Below are 12,817 nucleotides of genomic sequence, written 5' to 3'. Positions count from 1 at the left end.
TTATATTATTGCGTCTGAATTTAAAATCTCATTAAAGCAACTAAAGTGTCAAATTGATAAACAATTTCGAAATTTTAAAATTAAATTTTGAAAGCACTCACCCAAACTTATATATGTTTATCGAGTTTGTTGTGCTCTCTTTAGCTAATTTGATGCTGTTATTCAAAGTGGACAAGTGCTGGCATCTGCCATCTCTTTTCATATGTGTATTAAGGTAATATCTAAACTCATATTTATATGTTGTTCTTTCAATTTTTATAAAGAAAACAATGGCAAGATCACTTATTTAAATTAAATTAATTACACTGTTATTATTGCGTTTTATCCAATAGTTTATTTACCTGATCCTATAGCCTCGTAAAAAACATTTTATTAATTGATTTTTTTAAAACACAAAATAAAACAGATTTTAAAAATGAATACCAATGAGATTTTACACACATCAAAATTCCATTTTGTTTTATTCTTTTGTAAAAAAAGTTCTTGCGATCGGCCTCATCGAATGAAATGATAACGCAAGTAAATAGGGCAACGTAGTTTTGACAAAATCACAATTAGGTAAGATTCTAAACTCAGGAAATTGCGATGCGTGTGGTTGAACAAGCGAGCCACTCGTTCGTGTAGATCGACAACGTTCCGTGAATATTTTTCTCAGTCGCAACATTTGTATGTATATTCGAAAATGGTGTTCAGTGTAAGGAATCTGTTGTGTCTAGTCATTCTGACAGTTTTGCTTAGCACGGGTAAGAAAGATCTCCCAAAGTGCATTCAACATTTCATTGAATATCTGAATATTCTTATAGGCTATGCCATCAATTGCTATTATTGCAACACCATATTACATTCTCAGTGCGCCCAGAATTTAAAGGCTATTTGACTGACTGCAGTAACGTTGCACCTCATCCTGACCTTAGCCAAGATGTCAAAGTTGGCAATGCTACAGGCTGCATGAAGTACACTGTGGAAATCTGTAAGTTTAAAGACCCCATCTTAATTGCACAATTCGTGGATTCATCTAAATTATTATAATTGAACCATCCAATAATTAAATTACTTGTTGACTTGGGTCGCCGCTTATCAACTATTTTTATTTTTCGTATTTTTAGAAATGTGTGTTTTGATTAAAGATCCAACTGTATGTGTAAATATATTTATTTATTATTTATTTTGGTAGAGTGAATAATTTCATATAAAAATAATTTTTTTGTGCTGCTATTCCGCAACATTTAATAAAGTAAAGTATTAAAATAATATATAACAGCATAATATATTATGCCTATATATATATACATACAGTGTCAATATTTAATTTTAATATTTTTCTTATAAAAATATTACAATGTGGTTTTGACAAAATCATATATGGGCTTTAGTATGCGTAACACACGATTCTAAAAACAGGAAAGCGTATGCAATATGGAGCGAACTAATAAAAACTCTGAAGCCATCAAGATCGCTAGCAGTCGCTTGTTCGTTTAGATCGACAACGTTTCGTGAATTATTTTTTCAGTCGAAGCATTCCCGTTTTGTGTATTTCAAAAATGGTGTCCTTTGTAAGGAATCTGTTGTGTCTAACCATTCTGACAGTCTTGGCTAGCACGGGTACGATATATCTCGGAAAGTGCATTCATCGTTTTACTGAATATTAAACTTTTGCTTATAGGCTATGCCATCCATTGCTATAGGTGCGACACGTTTTACAATGACTGCAAGAGAAATCCGAGTAAATTGATAGACTGCAGTACCGTTACACCTCCTGATCACCTTAGCGAACTTTTTAAAGTTGGAAAAGCCACAGGCTGTATGAAGTTACAGTATGCTTCAAGTAAGTCTTAAGAACTCATCTTAATTGCTCAAACAGTTATCTAAATTATTATTATTAAAATAACCATATCAATAATATATACTCTGCTAAAGACTCACCTCTACTCATAAGAGCTAAAAAAATTAAACAATAAACCATTTCAATTAACAAAGATCGGTATGGTAATGACAGCCTCCTTAGACATTAAATTCGCACCAGCCTCCCACAACCACTCCAAAGATTCTTCGTGGGCATTTAAACACTTTCTGGGCATAATAAACACAGACCTCTCTTACCGTTCAACCCAACAAACCACCGACATAATCATTAAAAAACACTTTGCTAATATCAAAGCAAGTCTACCCAACTATACATTTATATACACAGACGGATGCAAAACTCTTCATTCAACTTCTTTCGCAGTTACTACAGAAGAATTAATTAATTCATTCATTGCTATCTATAAAGCTAATCAAATCTTTAAGCTTAAACAATACACCAATAACTTTAGAAAGATGTACTATTAGACTGTACATCTTTAATTTTCTTACGTGCTAAATTCTTTCGAAATCAATTCCCACTCTCTTTTCTGTCCTACACATCTTACTCCAACAATGCGAACATCCTTGATTTCACGAAAGCTAATATAAACATAAAAATATAATTATCATAGTAACTCAAACTTTTATATTTAAATGACCCCTAAATATTATATTAAGAAATCTTTTGTAAATAATTTAAGCACATATCTATGTATATATATACATTCATTTTGACTAATTGCCATTCATTCGCCCATATCAATTTTATTTGAGATATTTAATGTGATTAACTTAATTAAATTAATATAAAGTAATACTAACGTACTTTATGTGCCAACAGCTTTACGTTCTGAACAGTATTCACATAAATTTTGTATTTTCAATTAAGTGATACAGCAGAGAACTAGATATGACTGCTACTTTGGCGATGTAAGCAACAAACAGGGCTGCGAGTTGTCCGTAATGGAGAGGATGACAGGTTACACTTTGGCCTGCGATGTGTGCACCGAGGATAGCTGCAATGGATCCGGTTCCTTGGCTCCCATTGCTGGAGCAATAATCCTTTTCTTAGGTGTAGTCCATTTGTTTGCTCCTTAAAATCATGATTTATTCTGTTTCTACTTATTAAAACAGCTTAAGTACCAAATTCAAAAGCAATTTATAAATTTGAATAATAAATTTACAAAGTTCAAGTTTCGTTTAAACTGAACTACAATTTTTTTTAACATATTCTCAAGACTTCTTTGTTGTTTAGCTTTAAATGTTAGACCTTAATTAAAGCTCCAGCTCCTGCATGTTTATAAAAGTAGGCATAGAGTGTCAAAGCTTTGTGCCGGCGTCTGTCATATTCTTCCAAATGTGTGTGCTATAAATTCTATCTAGAATATAAGATAAAATCTAAACTCATATTTATTAGTTGGTTTTCAAATTTACAATAATTATAGTAATATCAATGTGCTATATAAAAACATCGGTATCATTGTAAGAAATAAAAACGTAAATAAAACAAAAATTTTCTAACATCTCCCAAAATAATGTTAAAATTGGTTTTGATTCTAATCTCAGCCAAGCGAATTGAAAACAAAAACAAAACAACAAGTAGAATGTACTCAACAAGGATGAATAATAATGTCGAGCTTTTGAGTATGCCTTTGAGTGCGAGTATGAGTGTGAGTGTGAATACGAGTGCGATCCGTATGAATGAACAAGCAAGCTGATGAAAACTCTTAAGTTCGAAAATGGTGTTCAGTGTAAGGAATCTGTTGTGTCTAACCATTCTGGCAGTGTTGGCTAGCACGAAAAGTGCATTCAACATTTTGCTGAATATCTGAAATTTGTTAATAGGCTATGCCATCCATTGCTATAACTCGACTTTCAATGGCAATTTCGGGGTGAACTTTGAGGCTAATGCGAATAATTTAATAGACTGCAATAGAATTTATTATTTTTTGGAATTTGGCAATGCCACAGGCTGCTTGAAGCTGACTGTACAACCCCGTAAGTTTTAACACAAACTAATATTTTAATTACTTATGAAGCTTAAGCCACCGCCCTTCAACTTGAGCCGAATTTTTGGAGATTTGTGTTTTGATTAAAGATCCATTTTCGATGTGCAAATATATAACGAATTTTTTGTCCGCATAGTTAATTACATAAAATTTAAATTGCAAATATGTAACATACATTGAAAACAAACATCACTCGCCGTTTAAAACGACATGTTTTATTCTCAAATTAGCGATTCGATATCGATGTAAGTAAATTATCATCTTTTTTTAGTTCATTTTGCAGAGTCTGTGATTGTGCGTAGCTGTTACTTTGGCAACGAGCAGGGTATGTAGTGTACCAAAACCTTATCAGGCTTTAGAAGGCACTGATTGCCCGTGATCGAGCTTGGTAGGTTGCGTATTCTTCCTATGCTCGGTTCTAGCTCGTCGGATTGGTCGGGGTTCTTCCTCACTCGATCACTTGCGGCTACGCTAACACATGCAAATAGTTAATACGCAAACGGAATGTACAATAATATACACAAAAAGAAGCTTAATAGAAAATAAAATGCAGAACAAAAGAGATTTCGCGCCGACACACGCTTCAGTGGAGTTTCCTTCTAAGAATTACCTAGTAGAGGAATCCAGATGTTAAGTTCCTCATCTCTACCCTCCCGACCATGGTAACTTTCGATTTTTTTTATAAGTTACCCCTACTTTAATTCATATTTAAGTTTTCTATATATTCGACATTTTCCCTACGTTTACTCGACAGACCATATTAAGCAAAATTAGCAAAACATTATTATTTATATATATTTCATTAATCACTTCATGTGAATTTTTAATTATAAAAGAATTCATGATACTCCGTTTGTTATATACATATGTGATATGATTACCAATATTTACAAAATTAATTCAAGTCTGAGACGTACTCGGGATAATTTCATTCGATTAATAATTAGGCACATTTATAAAATCATTTGTATCATTAAGGTTACCTTTCGTAACTTCTACTTTGTTTAAGTTAACTTAAATGTCGTTTTCTTACGGTCGTGGTACCATGACGAAGATGAGTGACGATGATAATGTTGTGTTGATAATGTACTACATGAGAAAATATACAGATAATTAATATAAATGTACCAAAAATTAGAACTATTTCATTTTGTTGTATCCACGAGTATGCCTCAACAATTTTCCATCAGAATTATTAATTTTATGTTTACAAATTTAATACAAATAACTAGAAGACACAGACGATGTAAGTCGTGTCGCTTCTCAGCAAATTATAGCACAATGAGGAATGATTGATACAATATAAATTAACTTATTGTTGTTGCATTGTGGATTTGGTACTTTTGTTGTACGCACTACTCATCCAGTGTATTCTTGGTTTTCAGGCGTATGCGCCTGTATGTGCTCCGTTAATATTCAAATCAAACTTGGCCGTGATCTTGGGTGTATGTCGGGGACGGTCAGAATCAGAATCTTTGGTGTTCCGCTGAGCAACCAACCTTGTTGTGATCTCCGACCAAATTTGTGCACCCAATATATAGTTGTTCACTAGGGTCCACGGCGCTCTATAGTTGTAATAGAGGTTAAATGGACCAATAGTGACCCACAGAGGCTACCATCCGCCAGTGCCGAACTCGATGAGCCGAATTTCTGGGGATTCTATGCCTGTATTGGAGAGATATGTATGGTTATAAACTACACTCACAATTATTTCCACTTCATACCTGTATTAATTAACGAATTTTGCACTGCACTATATATGTATATATATATATTTGTATATACACGTCTATTCTCACATATATTCTCGCTTGGGGTTAATCTGGTATTTTCCTCTGCCAGATTATATAATTTGCAGATTCACGTGGGATTATAAAATTCGGTGGCCGAGAGACAATAATACGTCTGCTCTGTCAAATTGCGTTTTCTTTTCTGCTAAGCTCGCTTCACTTCGACTATACTCCACTGCACCGCATGGTAAGCCGAGCTTTTGCAAGAGCTTTTCGAAGACAGTGATAAGCAAAATGCAGATAGTGAGATGACTAAGTTAGGGTGCGTCAATATTTAGAATACCAAAAAAAAAGTTGGGAAATTTGGAACTTCTTTTATTACAATATATTGTAATAATAGTTGACAATGCTACAGGCTGCATGCAACAGACTGTGGAAATCCGTAAGTTTTAGGACCCATCTTAAGTGCACAATCCGTGGTCTAATGTAAATTATTATTTTTAACCAGCCGCTTACTTTAATCTAGCCACATAGAAGCTTGAGTCATATTTTTTGAGATTTGTGTTTTGATTAAAGAGACAATTGTGCTATGGGGCTGTCCATATATTACGTAATCACTTAGGGGGTGGGAGGGGGTCAAGGAAATGATTATGTTTGATTACATGGGGAGGGAGGGTTCTTGGACAATGATTACGTAATCATATTATAAAAATTTTGTTGTTAAAAGTATTTATTCAAAAATTGGTTTAGCGCCGATTAATCTGTCGATAAGTACCGAATGCAATAATTCATATAAATGTAGCTGTAAGCTTCGATTGGAAATCAAAGAAACCCTTTTACCGTGTGGCTGGACGGAGAATGCCTAGTAATTCAGTCATACGAAGGATGTGAAAACCTCGCATGGCTTGACGAGGACTATGTAGACGACGAAGACTAAGATGATACCTGCGGATATAAAGAGATTTTAACAAGCCAACTTCCAATCATAAAAAAATATTAAAGATTGGCTGGAATCTTCTTTTGAAAATACAGATTAAAAGAACAAATTTTCATATTTTTCTTTTTTTGTGATTACGTAATCATTGTTAGGGGGGGAGGGTGTTCATCAATTGATTACATTTGATTACCAGGGGGGAGGGGGTCAAAAATCGCAGAAAACGTGATTACGTAATATATGGACAGCCCCTAACTGATACCAAAAGTAAGATAAGTTCTTAGGGCAAAGCTGCAAACTTTAACAGCTTAATGTGTAATTTATTTTTTAGTCATATATATCAAAATCGTATGTGAATATAATCACTTAGAATGAGGAAATTACGAAATAACTATGTAAACTAATTAAACAGATTTTCTTTGAGACAAAATCCTGCAAACTTGGAGTTTATTTTGTGTTAGCTAACAAAACAAAAAGTTCGCGGTTTACTTCTTCATTCAATTTACCTTCGTCGGCTTGGAGCATTTCCCTATGGCTAAGCTCTAAAAAAGTAATTTAATTTATGCTCGCATTAAAGCAAAACTTTTATTCAACTTTTGCCATTCACCGTTCGCTATGATAACATTACCTATTATATAACACAACGTTGCATATAATATACATATATATATATTTATTCAAAACAATAAAAGTAAAGCACGAGCCAAGTTTGTTGCACTTTGAACTCGCAGCGTGAAGCAGCGTTAGCTCATTTATAAGGGCTCATTGGGTTTTAAACCTCAGCATTGGCATTGCCATTGCGACTGCTGTTGCCTTTGCCTCTGCCTTTGCTCTTGCTCTTGCCGTTTCCATTGCTCTTGGCATAAATTAAATGGAGGAGTCCAAGTTGAAAATGGGTTGTTGCTGGTTGCAGCTGGTTAAAGGGTGCATTGCTCCCAAACCTATGACACAATAGGAACTGTTACTCTAGGCACTCACTCAGCATACAGCACACAGTATTCGCTTCTCTTCGTAGTGAACATTCACCTAGAAATGGCATCTGCCCGAGGAACTGTTACTAGTTGCCAGTTGCCAGTTGCCAGTTGCCATTGCCATTGTCATTGTCATTCTTGCAGTTCGCAGTGTCAATGGTAGTTTGACTAAGCTTCTGCCTCTTCAAGGCTTCCACAGCAGCTGAACTAAGCTGTCGAAGCTGTGGCCCGTTTCCGTTAACTGTGTTTAAGTCTTGCCTTTCACACTTTGAAAATGTCTACAATAATACGGGCTTATTTTAGATATATAGAAAGTTGTCAAATGTTGATTATATATTCAATATGTTCTTTAGTTAATACTATATAATAGCTTTATATACTTTGAAAGTTTTAAATATGTATTTTTAGAAAAAATCTTTCAACATATTGAAAAAGTTTTTTCAGTTACATCGTTTAAAAAATCATTACTAATTTTATTAAAGAATTTTCAGATAATATTCTTCAAAAACTTTAAACATATCAAGAGTAAAAGAAAGTCTCCTAACCTCAGATTTTATTATATAACGATAGTTTATACTTATTTAAAAGCAAATACATTTTTATAGTAGCTTTTAAGTGCTGCCAGCTTAGATTCAATTATCTCTGAATATTGAAGTTTGTCTTGTGTGTTATTAGAATTGAAAATCATTGAGTGATAAAAATTGACAACTTAACTTATTAAGATTTTCTTTTAATATTATATATCCGATAGAGTTTGTGGTACTTTGAGCTTTTATAATACTCGTATTCGTAATGATATTGCGTATACGAAATACTTTTCTGTAATTGCCATCTCAATAATCTCAGAATATTTAAGTTTTTTTTTGTGTTATTAGAATTAAGCATCATTGACAATTACTAAAATTTTACAAATAATTGTTATGATGACCTTGTGAAATATCAGATAGAGCTAATAGAACATTGAGTTTTCGTAATATTCATTTCTATAATTTGCCAAAAATAAAAAAACAAACAAACAAATTTAAAAAAATTAAAAAACTTGTTTTAAAATAAAGAATACGAATATTTTAGTTTGTCGTTTGTGTTATTCTAATTTTATTTAATTAGGATAAAGTTAAAGTTAAGAATTTAGTAAGCCTATTTGACGATTAAGCTAGTAAACATTTTGCTCAAATATTAGAAATCTATTGGAAATATTGGCATTTATAATACTCGTATACTTAATTATATTGCGTATACGCAAATGAATATTATAATTTATTCTCTGTACTCAACTAATTTTTCTAACTCGAACAAAAATGAATATTAGAAGATTGGGTTTATATGTATGTATGTGTTTAAGGTAATTGAAAATAGTTTATTAGTTTATTTGTGAATGAAATCTTTTGCGCTGAGCTTTTTCGTTGCGTGTATTTGCGACGGTGGCTTTAAAAAGCTGCCACGTTAAACTCAATTATCGCACAATGCGCGACTTTGTCTTGTGTGTTATGCTAATTTCATTACAATGGACTGTGTTTCGGGGGGCCGCATCGATAAACCTCATGCTCCGCAGTGTTGTTGTCGCTGTTACAATTCAGTTTGCGGTGCTAGTTCCCTATGTCCCTAAGTCGCTCCATGAATTATGATGGACATTGTCATGAAAGCGCGAAAAGGGGCGCGAGGGCAGGAGCGGGGCAGGGGCAGGGGGCGAATGTGGTCAAGGGCTGGAGTGATGTGCGTGTTGTCGGTGTTTATCTCTCTGGTCAACGGTATACTTAGCACATGGTATCAATGAACGAGACGGCAGACGGTGGTTTGGTGGACGAGTTTATTGCTGGTTTGCCATTTTTGCATGCCACGCCCCCTTCCATGAACACCTCCTAGGCACACAAACACACACAAGCACGATAAATGGCTGGAAAATGGGGAAATGAAGTGCTTAGCGGGCGGGCATTGTGCCAGGACTTTGGTCGCGCCACTTCATTATAAACATTTCTCAATTGATTATCGTTAGTGAGAGAGAGTGTGTGTGTGTGAGTTGGCGTGTGTGTGCGTGTGTGATAATGCCATAATTATGCCTTTGCTTTTCTTGGCGTGGCAGAAACTGCGGGAGTTGAAGTCGAGAGTTGGCAGCTTGTGGAGTTGGAGTTGCGGCTTTGCCTGGGCTTTGCTTATACATATGAATTTGCACGCATGTCCTGTAAGAGCATACACACATACGTTAATATGTGTGTTTGGTCCTGTCATGGGGTTTTACACCATGTTTATGGCGTCATACGGTGGATGTGGATGTGGGCTAGTGGCTGCCACTTTTTGCATGTGCCTCTCACATTTAAGCAAGTAATCCACATAAACTGCTCTTGAAATATTTCATTATCGTAATGAAAAGGACTAAAATACATTTATTTTTTTGCCAGCTGGAAGTCCTCTTTATTTATAAGCATGTGTGTGAGTGTGTGTGGACCATGTTGGAGTTTCCTTATTGATAATGAAATGGGATTCGGGCTCGCCATCATTTTGGTCATGCAATGAAGAAGGAGAGAGAGAAAAATGGAAAAGCTTTTGTTTGCCTCAAGCGTAAACACTTATGCTGCAGGCTCTGGCAGTTTAATGTAGTCCTCTTAAGTACAACACACATTGAACAGGGAGGCACTTAAATGCCAAATGGATCTCCCCAGCAAGGTGGCAGGCAAATTAAGGATTATGCCTGTGAGACGAGGGTATTATGCTAAGGTTAATGAGTAAAATAGTGAAGGAAACTGAACAAGAAAATGAAAATGAAAAGGGTGCAACTTACCTTTAATAAGTATAAGTTTGCTTACCTTTTACAAAAGAATATTTGTGGCTTAAAAACTATACATACACTATTTACAACAATGCAAAGAAGTGTAAAATTAATTATGGTCCATGGCAAATCTGGCAATTAGTTGTGTAATTTATACAAATCAAACCTTAATTAATTGCACATTAATTAAATATTTGTTTGGTGTTGCAAAATTAGCAAAGTTGTCCACTGCCATCACTTGCTTGATTCAATTAATTTATTGTAATACAAAATGACATTAAATTAATTAGGGAGGCAAATGCTCAAAAACACCGCTCAACAACATTTATATTTTTGTCAATTGTGAAGTGTGGTTGCTCAATTCAATTTCACTTCTTGTCTGCTTATTTTTGCTGTGGAGTGTAAAGTGAAGTTCTCCATTAATATTGACGCCACACTCAGTTGAATGTCTTCTCATGTTCCATAAATTAATCAATTGACGCTGCTTCTGCCGTTGTCCTTGTTGTCGCTGTGCGTAATCCTTTATCACTCGTTGATTTTATTGATGGGGCAGAGCAATCAGCAGCGGTTGTCCAACCAACTCCTTGCACACACAAAGGAGTCTTGGCTGTCATTAAAAATCACAGATAATGGTTGCACAGCCACGCATTGCATTACATTTCCCCCTTTTTGTTCCATCGCCTGGCGACAATATGCAAATAATGACGTAATTAATGAAAGCGCAAAATAATTTTCATTTTTCGTTTAATTTTTTCTGCGTTTTATTGATAATATTAACAGGCAGTCAGCACATCGTGTCACTGGAGCATGGCGAGAGGCATAAAATACTGTGAAATTTATGGCGAGCGATTTAAACAATGTACGGAGTATATATTGCAAACGTATTTGTTGTTAGTTAATTTAAGTTCATTCCCGCGTTGTGTGTGCTAGCTGTGCAATTGAATTAAATTTTAAAATTAATTAACTTAAATGTTATTGTGATTGCGGCATTAATTTAAATTGTTGTTTGTTTGTTGCAATTGGCGCGTTGGCGAATGAAAAACAAATCTTAAAGCTAGACAAACTCTGACCCTCATCGAGAGAGACTTTTGGGGGCTGGTAGCTTTGCAGTTTGTAGCACAGAATGTGCCACGTGCACACAAAAGCGAGGCAAAAGTAATTACAACCAAATGCAGACTGTCCAAAGCGCCAGAGCTGATGTTGCGTGAGGCAAAGGCGTCGCCAGTGGAAAGTGGCAGCAAGTGGCAACGGGCAACGGGTAACTGGTAAAGTGGGCATTGAGTGAGGCTGACAGGCATAGGACTCAGATACGGATTCGGACTCAGAGTCGGAGGCAAACGCATTGTAATTGGCAATGGGGCGATTCTGAAAGCATAATAACATGACTCCAACTCAAAAGGTCCTGCGCATTTGGCATGGAGTCAAGTCCTTTCTGCTGTCTCTGAATCAAACGCAATATGGCTACGCTACTCCGGCCAGACAGACAGCGAGGAACTTGAAAAGGTTAAAGTCAAGTGGCACGCTGGGCACAGACAAAACGTTCTTCCCCCTTTTGGCTTCTGCAAACTTTGGCCAAGTCGTAAAGTTTGTCTACGCCTAGCAGTTTAAGCAGCGCCAACTTTTAGACTCCTTCCAAGGTCTCAGCTCCGCTGCTCCAAAAAAAAAATTACAAACTTGACGCAGTTTTTCACTCGCTAATAAGAAAGAAATAAATAGCAAACGTCACATCCGAAATACTCTCAAAAAAGTGAATTAAATTGTTGCAAATATTGCTATAAAATAGGCTTTTAATTTAATTTATTTATTTGATACATTTTAGCATATTATTTAAGTCATTATCAGCCAGTTGAACTCAATTAAATATTATACTTTTTTTTCGCTGCGCTGAAGCGTAATAGCTACAATTTACTATACGCAAATGGTGTATGCATTATTTAAATTATTTACAGTTCAGTTATTGAGTTTGCAATGAATGAAATTAAAACAAATATATCATTATTAAATTCTTTTCTATTCATTACTGAATGGTAAATATTTTCAATTTTATCTCTCATACAATTTTATTCTCTTTCTCCACTAACAATCACTTACAATGCGTAACAAAATATAATGTTACCCTGAGGCAAGTGTATCTTAGCGACTTGTACTTATAATGAGCTAGACAGAGTCAAAGTTTTTGCAAAGCTATAAACCAGGCCAGCGCCTCTATAAATTGGCCAGGCGTTGTTTTATGGATTCTCCTTGGCCGTCTGTGATTTCGCATTCAATTTTATGCGCGCGTGATTAAAAGTCACGTGCGTGGCTAATGATGGCTAGAAGAGACACAAGTCAGTAAGAGAAAGAGTGAGAAATTTGTATGACTCTATGGAGAGGGAAAAGCGAGGAGAATGTGGGCAACTGCTGCAACTAAGTGGCAGTCTAAATGCTGCGACTAAACAATGCTGATCATAATCTGGCGACAACAACAACAGATGCTCAACCGAACTCCTAACGAGCTCAGGCAACAACTAGGTCTCAGTTGGGAGTCTGCAAGTCAAGACTGGCAGGCATTTAAAGAGCAAACT

The 12,817-nt window shown here is 35.3% G+C and overlaps 1 protein-coding gene across 1 annotated transcript; it reads left to right on the top strand.

Annotated features, from left to right (window-relative positions):
* Positions 1–1,475: 1,475 nt before the first annotated feature.
* LOC133848115 (uncharacterized) lies at positions 1,476–2,943 on the top strand. The gene is made up of 3 exons (XM_062283513.1): positions 1,476–1,602; positions 1,664–1,825; positions 2,735–2,943. Exons 1-3 carry the CDS (start codon positions 1,542–1,544, stop codon positions 2,941–2,943), a joined length of 432 nt encoding a protein of 143 aa, XP_062139497.1. The 5' UTR covers positions 1,476–1,541.
* Positions 2,944–12,817: the final 9,874 nt, after the last annotated feature.

The sequence above is a fragment of the Drosophila sulfurigaster genome, chromosome 2L (assembly GCF_023558435.1).
Source record: "Drosophila sulfurigaster albostrigata strain 15112-1811.04 chromosome 2L, ASM2355843v2, whole genome shotgun sequence".
In the NCBI taxonomy this organism is placed as follows: Eukaryota; Metazoa; Arthropoda; class Insecta; order Diptera; family Drosophilidae; genus Drosophila; species Drosophila sulfurigaster.
Note: the sequence above shows the minus strand (reverse complement) of the source record. Positions and strands in the feature narration are given on the sequence as shown.